The sequence below is a fragment of the Topomyia yanbarensis genome, chromosome 3 (genome assembly GCF_030247195.1).
Source record: "Topomyia yanbarensis strain Yona2022 chromosome 3, ASM3024719v1, whole genome shotgun sequence".
Lineage (NCBI taxonomy): Eukaryota > Metazoa > Arthropoda > Insecta > Diptera > Culicidae > Topomyia > Topomyia yanbarensis.
In genome coordinates, this window is record NC_080672.1 from 392,478,324 (window position 1) to 392,500,530 (window position 22,207).

Genomic DNA, 22,207 nt, shown 5'->3' on the forward strand with positions numbered 1-22,207 from the left:
ATCGCCTTATTTCATCGAATGGTTTGAATCGTACCTCAGAAACGCGGTTCATTTTCTGTGAAATTGGGAAACAATGAGTCATATACTTTCACCAATTTTTCGGGTGTGCTGCAAGGGAGCAATCTTGGACCTTTGTTGTTCACCTTGTTCTTCAATAACGTTTGCTTTTTTATTCCGGCTAGATGCAAACTTGTCTACGCTGACGACCTCAAACTGTTTCTCATTATACAATAGACTGTATTGAGCTGCAGTGACAACTAGATGCTGGTGTACTAGAAATTTATTGACTATCAGCGAAGACTGCATATCAAGAAGACTGGCAACTCTGTCCAGAATCTGGAGACAGTAACAGCCACGCCACTTGCGGGTAAAGGTGCTGTGTCCCATAGTGATGCACACACACATATACACTTTTACATTAAGCTTCTTACCTTCCTCCAATAGAGGCGCTGTAACCTCTGTCGCTTCGCGTTTGTATGGGGTAAGGAAAGAGATATCAGTCTTCTTAATATGTAGTCTTCGCTATCAGTGTCTCTAAATGCTCTGTGATTTCTTTCACCTGGAATTGCGCAAAAGATGGATCCTCTACCAATATTTTAAAGATTACTTTTCCCCCAAAACAGAAACTTTGGCTTCATTGTGAGGATTGCTAAGGAATTTTCTTATCCATACTCGAGCGTAGTACTTTTCGCTTGTCAGTTCCGTTCTAGAAACTAATTGTATCATGCTACATGCTCTTAAATATTTGCCATGGCGTAACACATTGGATCTGCCACCATACATTGATCGTTATTGTTTGTTGGATATGGATCCCGTGACATGCCCAAATACCGCGAGGTTAAGAACGTTTCAAGTAAAATGTAAGTGTAAAAATTCAAATTTTCGATGAATGGTTATAACTATCGCGTTAGCTCACTTCACATTAAATATATTTGCTATGAAAAATAAAAATTATACTGCTCATTGCTACAATCTTTTGGAAAAAAAATCATTGACGAACGACATGGCAATACGCCTGATACCGCGCACCTCAGAGGGATGATTCCGAAAAGCGCGCAAAATAATTCCTAATACCGTGTACCATAAATTGAACTAAATAGTGGTGTAAATAATGTAATTTGAGTGAAAACTTACAGAATTTATTGCAGAATTGATTTATCATACTTTTTTCAGTTTTTGGCGCTTATATTTCAGTTGAGCCTTTTTGTCAGCTTGGAGTTTTCTCTTGATTTGTCGTTCAGTTTTCTTTCTTCCCATTTCCTTCAACTCAGTCATTTTAATGTTCTCGATATTTTCCAGGTACTCATCGTAAGTAACACACTAGGTGCGGCCGAGGTTTTGGTTTAGCTTTCTGTAACATTTTAGGAGATCTTGGTTTTGGTTTAGCTTTTAGGAGGGAAAACACCTCACCTAATACGTTCAGATGCTCGGCTGGACGATGAGACAGATGTAATGATGTGGTTTCGACAAGTGATTCTGGAAAAAATGGGTATCATTAGATTATAAAAATGTACAGTTAAAATTTTATCACCTCGGTGTTCGTCGGAGCCTCTGGATAATAGTTCAGAATCTAGATATTCCTGAAATGGAATTTTTCCACGAAAAAGCCATGGATGAAACACATTTCTCAGGTGAAGAAAAAAAGTATCTCATCGTTCAACTGGAATAAGTTTTCCCAGCTGCCCATTCTTTTAGAAGTCTTCGAAATTTTTCACTAGGGATTCTTTGTTTATAAGGAGATAGCATCATAGCTGGTGCCAGCAGCGTTACCAGAGAAAACAGCCGTGTAGGATTCGTTGTCTAAATTGCCGGTCCAAGTATGAACTTGTCTTCTATCTGTTTCTGCTAGCACTACGTCTCAAATTGGAATCATGCGAACCGCAGTTTTATCCATGTTAAAAATTAGCTTTGGACGTTTCCTAACCTCCTCTAACTGATTTTTCTTTATAAAATGTTATTTCTCCAAAACATCTCTTGATTTGCTCGAGGCTTACATTGGCTCTGACTTTTGGACAATGAGCTCGCAACCCTATGCGAATTATTCGGGTGACGTTTCAAAAAATCAGTGACCCATCCCGGCTCAGGAACTCAAGCTGTGAATGGATTTTAAATCTTGGCTAATTTGATGTATTTCGCAACAAAAGCTCGAAGACGTAATGTATTTATGGGGAGCCCAACCTTGGCCATACCAATCGTCCATTCGGCCATACGATCTTCGCCTTCAAGCCTGATGATGGGCGGGGCTCCTAGTGTAGAAGTCGAATATCGCTGTTTGATTTTATCGCGGCTGGTGCTTTCCGGAACTTCATACAAGCTAGACACAGCACAACCAGATCCACCTTTCGTCACACTATCCACTGCTGTGTACAGTTGCTCCAGATAGTACAGCATACGTTTTCTGAGAGCCATCATAACTAAAATTCAGCCACGGTATTATGCATGAATTAGTATGGTGAAGCCCGAATTCCGTGACAATTTGTCTATCAATAAAAAAAACACCACCGATGATGATTATCTAACAATTCTTACTCATGAGAATGAAACAAATGCAGTATAGCCCTGAATTTACTGAAAAAACAGAAGGTAAAACACTTTGAAATTTTCACGCCATTTAGACATTTTGCTAAGCGGAGAGCTACGTTTGACAGTTCGGAGCATGCATATTTTTGTTTATGTTTTTTTTCGTTGCGTAATGTGCATCAATATGTTCAAATACTTATACCCCGACGTTGTGCGTAATACTACAGATAGAGCTTTACAAAAAATGTAACAAAATACATTAATTAGCCAAAATATGGCTGAATTTTTACGCGTATTTGAGGATTGTTTCTCAAATGGGCTTTTCCCATCCAAAGAATTTCATGGAGATCATATTAGGTCAGGAAAAATAAGGTAAATAAATAAATAAATATTGAAGCGAATTAATATTCGTTGAAAGTAAATAATATTTAAGTAAATCTCGATGAAACACCGTGTGGGGCTTTACTTTAACCCTTAAATGCATGAATTTTATTTTTCCTTGGTATTCGTTTTTCGGGTTGGATACGATGTATACCTCGTGTTGAGGCTTTATATGACAAAATCGTCGTTACAAGTTCCTACAAAAAATAAACTCTGTGAAAAATTTCATTCAACGATTTATCAAGCTCGCTGGATTGTCATTCAATGAGGAGTTCAGCTCTGGTGGAGTTTTCAGGATATGTAAAAGTAGATAGGGTCTGAACTAGTTTTATTTTCATTGAAGCTTCCCTCCAAAATTTTATTTCGTTATAATTTGTTTGCATTTAAATAATATTTTTTTCCTAGATTGATACTCTTATTTCAAGTTCAATAATAAAACAGAGCAAAAAGTAAGGGTGCAATTAAAACTAAGCAAGAAAAACAACTGCATTCAACTAAATAAAAACATTTGTTCAATTAATTTACTTTAGCGTCTATTAAATGATTTTACTCTATCTTTTACATAGGTTCAATAAAGTTCCATTCTGCCTTGCCTAGAGATACTTGTTTGTTTATGTTTGTTATACATTTATTTGTGTTGCCTATACCATTTGTTTTTTTTATTCCTCTTCAACTAAGTTAATTATATAATACGACTAAAAAGAGTACATACACGATGATAATAGTTGGTTTCTTACTTATTGGTCGCTAAAATTACAACTAAACTGTTACTTCTTCCCCGCTCGCTACACTAAGAAACGTATGTTATTTTTAATTTGTTTTCCTGTCATTTTATTCAATTGAACTAACTAGCTTATAATATATTGTTTTCATTTCCACACGCTTTGTGTAAACGTGAGTTAATTATGCGAATGTTTTTTTTTGTTTAAGAATTTAGTATGGTTCACTAAATGATAATATTCTTTTTTAAATAGTACACTTTATTAGTACTGATTTCTGGTGTTACCTAATATTATGAGATATACTCGCCATAACAGCTGTTTGTTTTGTTTTTTTTTGATCAACCCAATTCTACTCGTTCATTCAAGTTTCATCTATCCGATATTTTGCTTCAACTTCTCAAATATACTAACTATATACCTGTTAATTTTTTATGACAGAGTTACTATTAAAATGTATTTTTTTAATTTGCTTTATTTGTTTTTACTCTTAACATACTCACACACGCAAACGCACACTTTTGTTTAGGTTAAATTGGTCACGAGGCGCTATTGGCATGTCTACTCCCGATCTGTTTCATCGATAATAGGGTTATTTGTATACATATTTACACACTTTTTACCAATCACGGCATACCCCTGCTCGTCCTATTCTGTTCTTTTAGGTAAACGGGACTATACCGTAACCAGTTCAAAGAGTTATGAACTTTCAAGCTTACCTGTACGACCTGCGGTCTGTTAACGAAATTTTCTACTTTATATGCGTCTTTTCATTGTATCGCTCGTCCGAATTTCCGGCGGCGTGTGGTTCTTTATGGTTGTGACATAATACACAGGCCATGACCTTTACTGATATGGATTAAGGCATATTCCTTCCGAAAGGCTCCTCTGTATTTCTTTAGTATATCAGACTTAGCTTGGGTTCAGTTGACACATATTTTGTGATTAATTAATATTATTTTGGGGAAGATTCGTTTTTTGTTTACGGGGCTGGGGCATATAGTGAAGCGACCAGAGTCACGATTCCTAGCCAGTAAAAGCAAAAACGCAAAACTTTGGAATACTACTAATATTTCGCTGCTAGAGGTTTACCTTCTGGTTCGACAGACTTCGCATCCGATTGTTAAAGGTTACACAGAATTCTCCGTCCCTGATCCGGCATCTACCGAAATTTGAAAGGAATCAAGCTTTTCGTGACAACATCTCCAAACAGGACGTGACACTCTATTGGTGTACATGACACAATGCTACGATCCTACCGACCAATAATAATCCTTCCTGCCTGGAGTCTGTTATAATGTCTCATGACACCAGAGCCTTAGCCTTAGCGCCTTTTCCCTCTGAATTGCCACACCACCGTGACACTTTTACAAAAAGCTATTTTTGGTGTACGAGATAGTTGGGTGCCCACTCATTTCAACCGCATCAGCTATTATCACCATCTGTGGCAAACTATGTGTAAATTATCTCCACATGGGCGATGACTTGTCACAGCACAGTGCACCACAGATGCTATGTAGAACGACTAAATGAGTTACTCGAACTAGCGTTCTAGTGATTTAGGGAACCTTCGGTGTAGTTTATCAGAAATATCTAAGTCTTTTTTTGAGAGGCGTTAGTGCCAAATTTTGCCGCACAGGTGGTAATCGAATCAAACATGTAAAAGAGTGAAATATTTGTTTTCCTAGAGGCTCGAATATAATGTGCCGTAACTTCCGTAGTAGACTTCATTCAGTTGCAGGCGTTGCTCGATGTATTTGTCGAATGTGAACTGAATAGGCTAGTCGTCAATATCTCTATTTGTACGGTAATGATTTTTCATCGTTCTAAGGATCCAACAAAATTCAAATACCATATCAATGATTGTGTTCAGAGTTGGGTGAACTTAGGTTTTCTAGAATCTAATATCCAAAAGTCGCTGAATCACGACAGCTGGAGTTCATCTTCCGTACTGCCAAATCATTTACGGATATATACTACCTAAAAATCTGTACTGTTCTCTAGCCCGGTTGTCTCCAGAGTATTGTTCGACGATCTGGAGCCTGCACTATATGAACGGTTGCGACTGAATTGAAGGTATTCAACGCCCTGAGACAGCTACAAATGCTATCCACCGTAGGGACACAGCAAGTACTCTGGTTGTCACCGATATGTTGTCAGCGCGCATCGATTATCAAGCCTTGATCGTCTAAGTAAACGTCTAAGCAAGAACTAGGGCGTTGCATAGCAACATTCTTCTGAGTGTACCTCTTCGGCGGTTCAACCACATAGAGAATGTGGCCATCGTGGGATTACAGCGAGTTTTCTATCGTGTGACACACACCTGTTTGACTCTCATCTTGCTCGTAATGAGATAAGAACAAGGTTCATGAATTATTTTTAAAAGTTTTTAAATATGTAAGTGATACCCGCAATTCTCTTCAAGACAGCAGCAACGTTATAGCTCACCAAAGCACAAGTAGGGGAGCCCGGGGCTAGTTGGCGGTTGGGGTAAGTTGGCGGAATCCCCTTTTCTCCGTTTCTATTAGATATAAAGCGCTGTCTCTCGTTGTGAACCTCCAGTAATGTGAAACGCATTATCCAATGTGTTTTTGATGCAAAACATTTTGTTTTGTAGAAGCTGTGGGCGATATTGTGTTTTTGAGCGCACTTTGTAAATTTTCTTAATTTTAAACATTTTGTGTTATTAAGGTGGTTTTCAATCTATTACCCGAATGATTATATTTTTCGATATCGTGTGAAAAGAGCTTTCTGTATCCGTATAGATATAACACATATCCATACAAAAAAGTAATTTTTTAAACACTTTTTTATAAAATATGCGGTTGGGGTAAGTTGGCGGTACTATTTACAGTGCAGAAATAGTCATCAAATATTTTAATTTCTGGAATTCACTCCAAAGTAAGAGAAGCTGTTTCTTGTGTCTCTCGTCACTACAGGAGACAATAATTTCGGCCAATCGTCTGAAGAATTTCGAAAATTCGCTTTTGAATATGGAGTATGCATCGAAGTCAAAATATCGGGATATTGAGACAGAAATATAATGAAGTGTCGAATAATATACAGTTTTTGTGAAAAGACAATCTTACCCTGGTGCTGGGGCAAGTTGGCGGCTTTTCCGCGTCACATATTTTTTCTCTAGAAATGAAGACAACGTATCAAACATTTTCATAAATTTCAGAGATGTTGCCAACAGTCTGCCCTTTTATGCAACGTGTTCTATTTTGTAAGATCTACCACAATCAAAGCGATAAAAAAATGAAAACTGAAAACATCGCCAACTAGCCCCGGCCTCCCCTACCTGTCTATCAAACCCAGGCCCGCGCGAGAAAATTCGCAAGGGGAGGGTTTGGATTTTTTTTCATTTCTTTTAAAAGAAAGGTATGGAAACCCTAAAATTTTGAAGATTTTTTCCAAGATCTGGAGGGCCGAGTCTTGTGTACCAATCAACTCAATTCAACAGATTGGGTAACAGTCTGTTATCAAGAAGAAATCTTCAATACACAGCTGCCTGCTGACTCATGATAGAGTCCGATTGGTTTGTACTAGTTAAGCCTACCGGCTAAACCTACACCTCTTCCATCTCGAATTCCTCATCCATCTGGGGCCATCGTTAGGTACTACTTCAGCAGGGATACCCTTGCTCTTTTTATTTTTGTGTTAATCGTTCATGTTTTTTTTCCGTTGTTTCTTTTTCTTGTTTACTGTCTCCAACCTTCGCGGTGTAACTGATTTGCTCAGGTCTGTTGCAAGGTTACCTGTTGAAGCACGAACCGATCCGGAGGTGTCGACCATAATGACCATCACATCACTTTACCAACCACCAGGGTCTCTTATCCTTCTTGGCACTACTCGTTCCTATTTATCTACCTGCTGGTACTGATAGTTCCACGGCGGCGGTATTTCTCCCGATGCTAATGTCAATATTCGAGAGCCATTCAGCTACCAGCCACTCCGACGGAGAGATCATCGGCGGAGAAATTTCTCCAGACAACAATATCTCGATTTTATTCAACTTCGTGTTTTTCCTCTTTAGCTCCCGTTGCTAACCCACTCGTTTTAGTTGGCCTGGGCTCAATTCCAGCCGAGGTCGTTAAGATTTTTCTTAGGCGAAAAAAAATCTGTGGTAACGTCTTCCTTCGGAAGGGAAGTACAGTCGTTGGTCCCCGGTCCATGAGTTGATATACGGCCTCTAGCAAAAACAAGTATCGGACTAACCATTCCTTCCCTTTCCTTCCGCGATCTACGTTCGGGCCTGGCCGGCGCCGGTATTGCTCAGTAAACACATGAGGATTACCAGGAGTTGCACATTGAAAGATGTTTCGCTACTCCCAATTATCTACTTATTTCCTGTGCAACTTCAGCTAGTCCAGATCGATAACGGAGTAGCAGCCAGGGGTGGTCGCACAAGCTCAAGCTTTAGCTGCCGTTGCTAGCCCTGTGACCGACCTTTGCTGTTTACCCGGCCTACTCATAATTGTTGTTTTTCTAATCCGGTATGGGGTTCCTCCTGCCTGGGTGCGGCGTTGAAAACCAAGCGGAACCGTGAAAAGCTGAACAAGACATTCCGGCTGATGGTCGTACGAGTCGCGAGTGCTTTTATTTGTTGGAGACGAACCACTACGACCAGTATTTAGATCTATTGTGGAATGCCCCTTTCGAGTATCGCGAGTGGTTACAGAAAAATATCGTCGGAGGCATCATTCTGGCTGAGGACGTAGAATGCTACCAGCGGAGAAATGCACGTAATGCAAGAATGCAAGGAGACTGGCCCAAGCGGACTCCTTGGTTAAGGGGCAACATGAGTGGTTTGGGTGCATAGGAAGCATGGAGAGTTTAATTTCCATTTGACGCAGTTTTTGTCCGGTTACGGATGCTTCCAGAAGTACTTGGATCGTCATCCCTTTGCCCAGAGTGTGTGAACGTGCAAGAGACACCAGAACACGTGGTCTTCGAATGCCCTAGGTTCGACTAAATTCGTAGGGGTACGCCTGGGGTGACAGTGGACAATATCGTTGAAAAGATATGCCACGACAAGCACACCTGTGACACTGTCAACAGAGTGTTTACGAGTATACTCTCCTAGCTGCAGAGGCAGTGGCAAAGGGACCAATACAGTAGCTCCATTGCATTAGCTAGAAAGTCGCCGTGAAATCACAAATTGAGATTCGCGAGAAATTCCGCCGCCGGGGAACTCTTCGTCGGTGTAGACTAGGTCCACCGGAATCGCCGGACCGACCTCGGCACCCTACCGGGTAGCTCGTGAGTAGGCTAGGTCCACTGCCCACTGGGACTATATCGAGTAGATCATCAGGTGAAAGCGGGGAGCTAAATGGCTCACGGAAACGAACATCGGTATCGGGAGAACCTCTCTCGCCGAGGAATTCTCCGTCGGAGTAGACCATCGTTGGGGACTGGACCGAGTATTTCACGACCAAGATTTTAGTAAATTCGGGAGCTGAATGGCTCATCGGGGAAGTTCACCGTGTTTTAAAACGTCGTTTTCGTGCTCAAAATCAATAGCGTCCAAAGCGTTAACTTTATGAGTATAGTTTGATCGGAGAAGCTTTTGCCTTTATGATTGCGCATCTACAGGAATACATTATTCAGTGATTAATTCACCTATAAGTGATATACGAAATTTATTTCCTGAACTAATTAAGATAGAAACTTTGTGCCTTCAGCAAAGCTGTAGAAAATATTACTAAAAAAGAAATTGCTGAAGACACCATATATCTAACTTCAATAGTTTTGGAGTTATGGAAAATTGTTGTATGGATGAACCCTTGAAATTAGTTTTTCATGATAACTTTTTTAGCAATTCTTCCACGTTCTTGGAATCTTCCACAAAGTTGTTTGCGGTGTCGAATCACATATTTTTTGGAACAAAGTAACTTCCTATCTGTTGTATTTGAGGTTGCTGGAGGCCCTGACAATGTTTCCTATGGTGCTTTCGACGACTGGCCCTTATTCAGAAGTCGGTGATTTTCAGCGCAGTTCAAGCATTTTCTGCTTGACAAATCTTTCCATCTGCTCCTCTTACTACTTCTTGTATGCTTCCTGTTCTTCCCATCAAACACAAACACCAGGTCTCCAGTTTTGCAATAGCTTTCGGTTATCCATCCAATTTGGTCGATGATCCAGAGCTAGTAGACAGTTCCCAAAATTAGTTGGATATGACCGCTTGTGATGATTTTGTTGAGCTTCGGTGGGGTCCAGAGTTTTCCTTTCGCACGTCCGTACTCGCCACGGCTCCACGGAGGGAGTGGTTGGGGTGATAGTTTCTTCCTCAGCTAATTCTTGTGGGATACATTTCAATGAACGAATGGTAATGATACAGGGCCTATTTAATGGATCGCACCATCCGTTCTCAAACGCCGCCCATATGTGGTGTTCCAGAAGGATCTAACAACCATGCGGTTGCAGTCTATGAGACTTTTTCACTCACTGTTGATCTTGGATGGATGGGTAATGTCTGTAACATAACCGAAGTTGCCTGACTACACTTCGGCCTATTCATTCAAATCTTATGATATTTATTTTTCCAAGAATTTTGATACCCATATTGCTAGTATTCCATTGAAATTCACAAATAGTATCCCAGAACAGGAACATGCTTCCGGAAATCCGGATTCCCGGGAACCGATTGAAGTAACCCGATTCATTTTTATCAAGTCTAAAAGTGGATGAGGGCCCGAATTTAAAACACCCAAAAGTATCAAAATCGGTTGCAAATTACCTTAGTTATTGGCATTTCAATTTTATGGGTATCCCGGTACCCACGTCGGTCTGTTACGTAGCAAAAAAATCAGGAGTCCCTCCTCATCTTTTATTTGTATCGTCCACAAGTTTCAATCTATATGTTGCTTGTACGATGCCAAAGCAACGAATGGTAGAGAACGAACATGCGGGACCCTATATATTACCTCCCTTTACCACCCCAACCGTTTGGGTGCGTAAAGTTTAACCTCATATACTGCGCAGAATTGTCCCATATGTATAGGGAATCCCATTGAACATGGGACAGTTATGCGTATAGCGGCAGTATGCCAGAGTGAAGTGCACTCAATAAATTTTGCGCGCGGCTAGAAAGCGGGTGTATTCCAATCCGTATGTTGCTCGTTCAAAACCCAAGCAACGAATAGTAGAAAACAAACACGGTATAATTCCGTTCAGTACAATGTAAGTTACTAGCATTCAAAAACTCTACCTGCTATTTTGTAATTTTGAAAATGGGCCTCAATATTGAAAGGTACTCGTAGTTACCACAAAAATGTTCAGTAGCTCCTCGCTTGCATGTTCCTGATTACCTTAAAGCTAGATTACGTGGTCAAGCTGTGGAATACCTCCCGGTGTATAAGCTCTTTTCGGCATACACGAGAAGATCGCAACCCATCTTTTCTTCTTCCTACGTCCCATCGTGATCTCTTCAGGACCCAGCTAATCAACTAAGGAGTGGCAAGGGAGACGTGATGCGTTGATACGGCAGAGGTGTCATCGTTGAAATGCGAGGCACACAGCAATTCATTTTGCCCCAGACGCATTCTTTCGTCACTTGCTGTCTTGCACAGCGTGCATTTGGTATCCAGAACTTGTCATAATTTATTGAAGACGGTTTCACGATTCACATGGTCGTATATCTCAGAAATATGCAGGGTCAGCTTTTTCGTTATCTCGGACTTCCTGGGCAGATCTACCGGATACCTTTTATCGAACGGGATTGACTCGTTCTTTTCCAACCTGCCTCGTAGTCTCAGTACACCTTCGGCACGAGCTTTGCCGTCACTTCTACCAGCTTTATCCATTGAGAAACAACAGAATTGACCACCGTATGTCATAGCATGCTTCATGGTCACTGATCGTGCGATTGATACAGAAAATATGAATCGATCTTCAATTCCGCATCGTTCTGTAATGGATGATTACACCCCCCATTTGGTGAACAGATCTGCAGCGTTTTGCTTCGATGGCACCCAGTACCAGTCTATCAACCTCGTGAAATTCAAAATCACCCCAACTCACGTACCATGATGAGCGACCGATGCAACGGATATCAATACCTTCTGTTTGTAGATTTCCAGCCAGCGTACGATTCAGTGAATCGAAACAAACTGTTGCAGATAACTTTTGAGCATCGCTTACCGACAAAACTGGTTGAGGTTGATGCGTATGACAATAGATGGGTCCAAATCAAGCGTCAAAATAGTCATAGTCAAATCCGACTCATTTGTGACGTCAAATCAATTGACAGGTGTTCTGTTCGAATCCAGCTTTTTACGTGGCGGTCTAAATTATTCAGTTCGTAATACGTTTAATGGCCCATTTTTGACAATAATCGTTTACGTCAACCGCCCAGTGAAATTAAGTCATCTTACGTTATTCCAATGCGTTGGATGTTTATTCAATGAACGCCCGGCATCTTCAACTGGACAATACTGTCAAGCTGTCGTAAACGATTATTTTCAAAAAAGGGCAATTAAGCATATTACAAACTGAACAATTTAGACCGCCATTATATTATTTCCTGAGTATACATCATATTAACATGATTTAATCTGTTCCACAATATTCCGCCACGTCACTCGGTCAGTTGCTGCTTGTCTCCAACCTCTCAGGTGCCTGATACTCGCCAGGTTCTGCTCCACTAGGTTCAGCCACCGGGAACGCTGCGCTCCTCTCCGTCTTGTACCCTCCGGGTTAGAGGTGAAAACCAACTTGGTGGGGTTGTTGTCCGGCATCCTCGCAACATGCCCTGCCCACCGTACCCTTCGAGCTTGAGCTACTTTCCGGATACTTGGCTCACCATAGAGTCGCGCAAGTTCGTGGTTCATCCTTCTCATCCACACGCCATCCTCCTGCACACCGCCGAAGATCGTTCTCAGCACCATTCTTTCGAAGACTTCGAGTGCTTTCAGATCCTCCTCGAGCATTGTCCACGACTCGTGCCCGTAGAGAACCACCGGTCTAATCAGTGTGTTGTACATGGCGCATTTCGTGCGGTGGTGAAGCTTCCTTGATCTCAAAGTTTTGTGGAGCCCATAGTAAGCACGACTTCCAGAGATAATACGCCTTCTGATCTCCCGACTGGTGTTATTGTCACCAATGAGCCTAGATAGATGAACTCGTCAACCACTTTGAACTCGTCGCCGTCGATCGTGATACTACTGCCCAAGCGCTCCCTATCGCGATTGGTTCCGCCAGCCAGCATGTACTTCGTCTTAGACACATTTATCTTCAGTCCTACTCGTTCTGCTTCGCGCTTCAGTCGGGTATACAGATCTGCTATTGTTTCCTTGTTTCTACCGATTATGTCCACGTCGTCAGCGAAGCACACGTACTGTCCGAACCTCGTGAAAATCGTGCCCCGCATGTTGAACCCCGCTCTTCGCATTACACCTTCCAGCGCTATATTGAACAGCAGGCAGGACAACCCATCGCCTTGTCTTAGTCCCCTGCGTGTTTCAAACGGACCCGAGAGGCTGAAATTTTGACACAACACCTTACACCATCCATTGTAGCCTTAATTAGTCTTATCAGCTTCCCAGGGAAGCCGTTCTCATCCATCATTTTCCATAGCTCCACACGGTCCACCGTGTCATATGCGGCTTTAAAGTCGATGAACAGGTGATGTGTCGGGACCTGGTATTCACGGCATTTTTGGAGGATTTGATCTGCCGTTGATGAAACCGGCCTGACAACTCCCGACAAATCCATTTACCAGCGGTGATAGGCGCCGGAACAGAATCTGGGATAGCACTTTGTAAGAGGCATTTGTCACTGTGATCGCTCTGTAGTTTTCACAGTCCAATTTGTCGCCTTTCTTGTATATCGGGGTGATGACCCGTTCCTTCCACTCCTCCGGTAGCTGTTCCCTGTCCCAGATTCTTTCGATTATTCGGTGCATGCATTCCGCCAGTTTCTCCGGACCCACCTTGAAGAGTTCCGCTCCTAGACCATCCTTACCAACTGCCTTGTTGTTCTTGAGCTGTTGAATAGCCTCGTTAACCTCATTCATAGTGGGCACCGGTACATCCCGTCAGCTGCGACACTGACATAATCGTCCTCCTCGAACGCCCGATTGTCGGCCTGCGCACCATTCATATGTTCATTGTAGTACTGCCTCCACCTTTCGACCACCTCACGTTCGTCCGTCAAGATGCCTTCCTTGTCTCTGCACATTTCGGATCGCGGCACAAAACCGTTGCGAGAGTCATTCAGCTTCTTGAAGAACGCCCGCGTTTCCTGAGAGCGATACAGCAGCTCCATCTCCTATCTCTGAGACTCTTCCAAGCGGCGCTTTTTGTCCTGAAAAAGACGAGTCTGCTGTTTTCGCTTCCGTCGATATGACTCCACGTTCTACCGAGTGGCTTCTCGTCCAATATCTCTTGGCACTCGCCATCGAACCAATCGTTCCGTCGACTCCTCTGTACGTATCCCAGGACGCTCTCCGCAGTGCTGCTTATGGCTGCTTTAGTCCTGGTCCAGCAGTTCTCAAGACGAGCATCGATGACCGCCATTATGGCATGTAAAAAGCTGAAAACATTGCGACCAGTAGGGACAAAACTTCTAGGATACAACCTGTAATATCAGCCTTACTGCATAGTAGCGCAAAAAGTATTTTTTCAACAAGTGCATTCGGAGAAACAACACTTGAAGAGCTGATAAATTCGCAAGTCAGTCACATGTAGCTAGGGGATCCCGTACAACATGGAATTGACTTGCGATTATGGACAGAAAAGGAACGATACAATGTAGTCCAAGAAAAAAGGAATAGATATCGTTGGGGTGACTACTTTTTAGTAGATGACCAAAAAAGTGTGAATCGCTATTAACACCATTATTGCATCCATTATCATTATCGAATTCTCCTTGAATCAGTTAACTATATCTCTTCGATGAACGGAGTATACCAAAAAGATTAATATAATATGTCAGAATCGTCCTTAAACACATTCACCGTGAGAGCATAACGCTTGTACTTCATTCTATACTGAAAAGTTTGAATAGAATGCTCATTTTAACTAACTGGTTTTACTGTACCCTCGCTTGATTGAAATTACTTAAAAAAGCATTCCAAGTACAGTTGGTCGGTGTTAAGTCAGACCGGACTAAGTCGCAAAACATCAAGAAATGAGATAATGATATCACTGGATAAAGAATTTCGTCACCTACATTCAACATTTGCCAGATTTGAAATATGTAACAATAAACAAGAATTATGGCAAAAATTAATTTTCAATTATAATGTAAAGGGTACTTTAAACTCATTTTTCTCGATATTAATATTTTGTCACTTAGTCCGGTCTGACTTAACACCGACCTGCTGAACGTGGTAAATTTCCGTCCTAAAAAGAAGCTCCGACCAGTGATGCAAATTTTCAAATGCCAACCTTTAGTTCAATTCATCCCAACCGTGATTCAAATCCAAAGCCTCCCTTAATTATTCACTATCAAGTTCAAGGCGGGATTTTCATGGCTAAACCGTTTTACTTCTTTTCAAATTGATGCTTTTTCATTCACCAACCAAAGCTGTCATCTGCTCTGTAGAGGCCAGTTTAGATTAAATGTTGACATGTTTTTCGTTTTCAAGCTTAAATGAACAGTAAGAATTAAGTTCAGAGTAGTTTTGCTTGAAAAACCTGGTCACCAGTGGAGAGATATTCACAGGGTCAATAAAATTGAAAATGAATGGAAAATGATTGAGCAGCACGCCTGTTTGAAAAGATGATGCGAACAAACAAATGCGAATTGAACATAGCAGGGCATAATTTGAGATTTGTTCCTCCTTCAAGTTCAAATCAACCTGTTGAAAATTTGCAGCTCTGGCTCCGACAGTAATGATTCAACTATTGGTACAAGTATAAAGATTTATTTCACATCGGTATGTCCTGTTATGCTGCTCTTTCCAACCTACGGAGGAGGTACGGACACTCTACGATAGTGACAAGCAAGAAACCGAATAAGTTTAGTTGTTCCTTTTTTCCTATAATTATGCTCTTCGATTGTCGCCACCCTCTATTGCATTATTTACTTATGGTTTGTATGTGTTTGTGTGCTCGTTAAATTCAATTGGTAATCCGCTCTATAAGCTACAATTTAGATTTAACGTTTTTTTTTCTGATCTCTAAATGGTATGTATTGTACAGTTGTAACAAGTCTAATAAGTGCACTTAATGGTCTGTTTTTTTTTGTCTTAACACCTAAGTGTCTCTTTACTTCAAGAGATAGGTGTTTGTAAAAATATATGGTAAAAGAAATTTATGTTTAATGTTGCATAAAATCCACACAGAAGAGCCCGTAGGAAAGATTGATTTAATGACTGATCCCGATAGCCTGCCGTGATACGCATAGGTGCCCCATATTGTACGGCATTTTCTATATATACACGTGACAACTATGCGAAGAACGACAATCGAGTAGGTAAGAAGAATACCTAGTACGCATAGCTCACAACATGTCGCACCCGTTTGGGTCTTTGAATAGTGGCGCTGTTTATCGTGGGTCTTCGTTTACGCAGATTCCGCAGTGGATTCAGGGTATAACTGAGCACGTCGGTGGCCGGCGGGTTTGGATACAACATATCGGCTTCCTCGAACCCGCTGAAATAATAAACTTCATCGAATTCAAATCCAAACTCGATCTTTTCGACATCAATTGATGCTCGAGTTCCCGCAAATAGTGATTCTTCCGAGCAGGAGGAAATGTCGCGTTCAATCGATTCGTCCAACTCGGCCGATTCTACTTCCTCTTGAATGACAACAGCGGGAAGAAGGCTTTCCTTCTGTCGTCCGGTAATTTCTTCGAGTATTAACGGAACAGTTGCGCTACTTGTTTCACTACTGCACGATCCACTTCTCCGCACATTCATCTCGGGCCGTTGCTCGATTTCCTTTTTCCGTACTTCTTCCTCAACAACATCTTCAACATCCTGTAAAATTTGGTCCACCAAAAATTCGTCTATTTCCCCATCTTCTTCTTCGTCTTGTTCGTCGTTTTCCTCATCCGCATCCTCCGCAGCATCCGATTCCATCTTGTTCACCTCGTTATTATTGCTCTCGGCCCCGCCTGCCTGCTTCGACTCTTTTTGCAGTTCTTCCTGTTCACAGCGATCGTCGCTATCCGCCTCATCTATCACTACCACTTCAGAGTTATTGGTCGAAACACTTGCTGTTCGCTGGTTGTGGTCTGATATCGAGCTGCTCTTGCTGGACTTACTTCGACCAATACCACTGGACGTGCTTTCCTCCATAGAACTGCTGTATTGGCTCTCGGTTGACTTTTTGGACTTGGTTCCATTCGTACGCCGCTGATTCGTGTTCGCTCGGCTGACTTCCCGCAGTCGGAATCCTTCCTCCTCGGCTCGTTTAAATGCGTCGTACGTATTTTTCACGTTTGCTTCCAGCCGCCGCAAGCTCTGCTGCGGATATACCATTTTCAGCTGTCTTCGCACGCCCGCAGTTCGATTCAAATCGAGCCACTCGTGCACTAGCAGTAGCTCCATCGTTATTCGCCTGTCCGGATCCACCGTTAGCAAGCGTTTCACTAAGTCTTTGGCCTCTTCACTTACACATACCCATGCCGAGGACGCCAAATCGAACGAACCTCGACGAATTTTACCTATAATTATCTCCATCTGTTTGGCGGATGAAGCGAGATTCGCGTGACCGAAAAATTGCCGCGGAGTAAACGGAGCCTGTCCACATAGCATGGTATACAGTATCACTCCTAGGGACCAGAGGTCGCTCGATTCCAGCGCATACGATCGACCGTCGAACACCTCCGGTGCAGAATAGCCGAGCGTTCCAGCGTTCGGCGATGAAGTCAGACAGTTGTTATTCTCTATACTTTTCGCGAAACCAAAATCTATCAGCTTCAAATGCTCCGAATGAGGTGCTTCGAACAGTACGTTCTCCGGTTTGAGATCACAGTGGGCAAAGCCCTTCTGGTGCATGAAGGCAACCGCCTGCACCATCTGACGGAAGTAATGGCGCGCTTGGCTTTCAGTAAAACTTTTGTTCTGGTTTATCCGATGCAGCAGCTCGCTTCCCTCCAACAGTTCCAGCACTATGTAGATGTGATGGGAGTCCTTCAGGACTTCAACGAATTTAACTACGTTGGCGTGACCTTGGCAGGCTTTAAGGGCTTCAATTTCTTGCCTCGCGTACCCAGCCGTCTCCGGGTGATTGAAGAGTACTTTTACTGCGTAGTAGTTGTTACTGCTACTACTATTACTACTGCTACTATTACTATTGTGACCGTTGTTGCTGCTATTGCTGGCGGAAGATGAAGATAGCCGGCGGCACTTGAAGCACACTGAGAAGATCCCATCGCCAATGGATTGGTCGGCCGTTAGTTCGTACTTTTTGTGGAACGGGGAGCTCTGGAAGATTTAAGATAAACGGATTAGTTTACTTGATTTGTGGAAGGTGTTATTTCAGAGTCTACCAAACACTGTATTTTGTTCGATTGGCGCTGAATTAACCCACCATACATACCTTGCTAACATATCGCCGAACAGCAGCTTCACTCGGTCTAGTATTCTTATTTCTCATGTACTTGTTTCTATCGACGACTTTACTCGACAGTAAACTAGGTGAAACGTATGAATAACCTGTCACAAATGAACAAAAAAGAACGATTAGCTTTATTACTTTTGTAATTCGACCGATTTGTATCACCTCGGAACAGCCGCTCCGAATTCGGTGGAGCCGACGCCGGCGTATCGACCGGTGTTTGCCGCGTGAACTCATCGCTGAAATTATTCGTATCCAGCTCATCCTCGATCACCGGTTTGAATGGTGCTGCAATCTTTTTTTCTGCCAAAAGTCGCCAGTTGATCGATTTAAAGAAGCTGTGTGATTTCAGTTCCGAAGCATCCGCCGTACCACCGCCCAATCGCCGCCGGGGATCCTTCACCAGCAGTTTCCGGATGAAATCTTTTGCTTCACGCGAAAGATGATCAGGGATTATCGCCTCGGTGTTTGTGATTTTCTTCGATATTTCCGATTGGGTGGCGGGTTCTTCTGAGCTGAACGGTGAGCTGCCGGTCAGCAGCTCAAACGTCAGTACACCTACCGACCACCAATCGACGGACGAGTCGTGTCCGTTTTGGTTGGATTTCACAATCTCCGGTGCCATGTACTCGATGGTGCCACAGAAGCTGTGTGCCCGCTCATTCTCATATACCAGCTCCCTTGAGAGACCAAAATCGGTCAGCACGATGTGACCATCGGAATCGATTAATATGTTTTCCAGCTTAATGTCACGATAGATGATTCCCAACTGGAAAATTATGTTCAAACATTCGATTAGTTTAAGATTCAATCGGAAAATTTTACCGCCAGTACATACCTTATGAAGTTGTTCCAGAGCAACAATTATCTCCGCTATATAAATCCGAACCTCATCTTCGGTGAAATGTTCCTTGTTGTACAGATGTGTGAACAATTCACCGCCACTCACATAATCAAGGATGATGTGCAACTTGGAATCCGTCTGGAAAGCGTAGTGCATCGTCACCAGAAAAGGTGATCGTTTGATTGATTCTAGGACCTGGCGAAAGAAGGATAAACATAAAGTAGGCCGAGTGCGATATGCAAACTGACAGGAATTCAATTTTTATTTTTACTCTGCGCATTTGGAATTTCATTATTAGGTTTTTAGAATTAAAACACTACAAACAGATGTCTTCCCGCCTATCCTCGGAGCCTTCAACGATATCTTTCCGGTAAAATGTGTAGCCAATCAGTTCAATTATTGACTCATATGGAATATTTTCTTTTTTCTTAGCAACTGCGCGATATGCATGGAACCGGTACAAGATCAACAAAAATTTCTGACATGTGCTCATCTTTTCCACGAGCCTTGCATCGACAAGTGGCTGGCGAGAAAGGGAATTTGTCCTGTTTGTCGAAATGAAGAGATTCCGCCCAAGAAAGTAGAAGAGACCCGATCGCGTTCCACCAATCGTGGCCAAAGGGTGATTGTAGCGGGGCCCACTATGTTACGACTGCGCCAGGTATCGGTGCAAGCACGGCGACAAGACAGGCGAACACGGCCTACCAGAACCCCCGCCAGATCTCGTTCCCGCAGAAGAGCGCGTTCACCTTAGAAGATCATCCAAGTCAAAATCTAAACATTTTAAATTATATTTGTATTTTTGTTATGCCTTTTATGCTATAAATATTGCAGGACGATTAAAATCTTTATTCTTTTTATTTATTACCTTATTTTCATCATTATGGATAGTAACCATCTTTTGTTTGTAATAACTTCAATTTCAATTACAATTCTGGAAGAGCACACTCTTTTCCCTATATATTAACCCTCCGGAAGTCGCGCAAATGACTCACTGATCGAGCACCCGCTGGTGCCCTCAGACAATTTCGCTAGATTTTCAGAGCAGCGTGCACTCAGTGCACTAGCACGACTCCCGGAACGTTAAGTTTGAGTACACGGGGCCAATGTCGGCTGAACAAAAATGAAATACTTTTTCTTCGACATTAGCATCAACAACGTGCAAATCAAGATCGTCAACTGAAGGCCTAGCAGATGGTAATGTAACAATTCGGGGGAGCTACGACGAGGTTGTAGTTTATCGTTAAAATCCATATCGATTATTCACAAATGTTAATTGATATTGGCCAAGAACGGAGCAAAAGCTCATGAGTGGTCTCTTAAAGCTAATAACTAAGACTTAATAATTAGCCTATACACATACCTGCCGCTCAGTTTTTGTATGTTCGGCTGTCTTTTTCTTCTGACAGATTGTAGACTTCTTCAGCACCTTCATCGCATACAGTTTGTTGTGGTCGACGCCTCCCAGTTTCCGAACCAGAAATACTTTTCCGTAAGCTAGAATGCAGTAAGTTTTGTTTAAAGATATCGTTGGCAATAACGTTTGAAGTGCTCAATATGGACAAACCAACTTACCACCGGTTCCGAGAACCTTGAGTAGCTTAAAGTCATCTATGGTGACAGTATCCTCCTCGCAGAGTTTGACTGCAATGAAACAAATAAAATAGATTATTATTAGATTTGTATGAAAACGGAAAGAAATTAAAATGAAATAAAATTAGAATACAATTAAAATAATCTAAACCATTCGGGTCAAAGTTTGGGAATTCAATTACTCAATTTATTTGATCGCGGGACATTAAAAGATGGCGACATGCATTTCAGACGCGTTGTGACCGGGTTTGTATTATCGCGAAAGGCTCCAGTGTTTGTATTTTATTGTGCGCCTTCTTTTTTCGCATGTGCGTTCATATATATTACGTATGCGTTTGTAATTTCGTGTGTACTAGTGCGATTCTATAACCACGTGGTTGTTTGTATATTCCGGTGTGCTTTTGTGTGTTTCCGAGAGAGAATTTAATTAAACATTCATTCAATAAAGGCTAGATGGTCGTGCGACTCGTATAAATGATGATATATATTAGTATTCCGAACACCACACCAATACTACAAATGATAACTACTGGCTCTTTTTTAGTTTTGGCATTTGATAGTTTCAAAATCATGCAGCATGAAAAAGGCTCTATTAACCCTCCTGCCCTCCCCGCATTGCCAGCTATGGTCCATACCACCTTAGTGAATGTTCGTCTGACTATGCTGACGAGAAGAGAAAATTCGAAGGTTATGAGCGGCTCGAAACAACGTCTGTTCTGAAATGGGCAGCTGAAGGAGAAATGCGGCATCTCGTAAGCTATATCCAATGTGGCGAGACGAGGTTTTGCAGCTCTAATTAAGCGGCATGGCTAATAATCAGCCAAAAAGTCTGGAAAATGACACAGGGTGGAAGAATCGACCAAGGACGCGAAAATGTTTAACGGAAACTGATGGAAAACTCGTTACTTGAAACATCAGAACTCTGTCGATAATTGCGTAAAACGGTTCTGCTTGTTCGAGCTGCAAAAAGTTGAAGTGTAGATTATAGGGCTTCGGGATGTTCAATTACGCGACACGGCCGAATGTGAATTCCGAGCATAAACTGAACTGCGGGTATCTTGCTCAAATACAACATTTAGTACAGTGATGTCGAAAAAGCAGGGCAAAGCGATGATGTACAAGAAGAGTTCTATTAGCGTCTAGACAAGGCCTACGGAGATTTCCCAAAACATGACGTGTAAGTCCCATCATCGGGAACAGAAATACACAGATCAGACGGGGTCTGGGTCAATTGGCATCAAGTCATTTAGCATATAACGGACATTTGGCATAACGGTTATTTGGCATAATGGTCTTTTGGCATAATTTTGAGAATTGATCACACTTAAGGTCATTTTACATAACGAACATTGCATAACGGTCATTTGACATAATGGTCATTTGGCGTAATTTTGAGAACTGATCATACTGAAGGATATTTGGCAAAACGGACATTTGGCATATCGGACATTTGGCATAATTTTGAGAAATGATCACACTGGAGGTCATTTGCCATTCTTTTAATTACAGGGAGACACATAATTTAAAACTGTGCGAGAAGTCAGGTAATTCGTTGTTGTTGATTCGTTCGTACCGCCGCGTTGTAAATCTGTGTGTTCCGACTAAATTACTTTGTTCTCGCTGTAAAACCGCTTGCT

General features: G+C 42.0%; 1 protein-coding gene across 3 annotated transcripts in view; it reads right to left on the bottom strand.

Annotated features, from left to right (window-relative positions):
- Positions 1 to 3,242: 3,242 nt before the first annotated feature.
- Positions 3,243 to 22,207, bottom strand: part of LOC131693200 (ribosomal protein S6 kinase alpha-5) — a 111,328-nt gene continuing 92,363 nt past the window's right edge. For all 3 annotated transcript variants that reach the window (XM_058980833.1, XM_058980835.1, XM_058980834.1), the window contains exons 3-8: positions 20,553 to 20,621; positions 20,341 to 20,474; positions 18,972 to 19,172; positions 18,299 to 18,902; positions 18,116 to 18,231; positions 3,243 to 18,000 (exon numbers count right to left, since the gene is read on the bottom strand). In XM_058980833.1, coding sequence (XP_058836816.1) covers positions 16,054 to 18,000; positions 18,116 to 18,231; positions 18,299 to 18,902; positions 18,972 to 19,172; positions 20,341 to 20,474; positions 20,553 to 20,621 — 3,071 coding nt within the window. In that variant the 3' untranslated portion in view covers positions 3,243 to 16,053. The remainder of the gene's footprint in view (positions 18,001 to 18,115; positions 18,232 to 18,298; positions 18,903 to 18,971; positions 19,173 to 20,340; positions 20,475 to 20,552; positions 20,622 to 22,207) is intronic.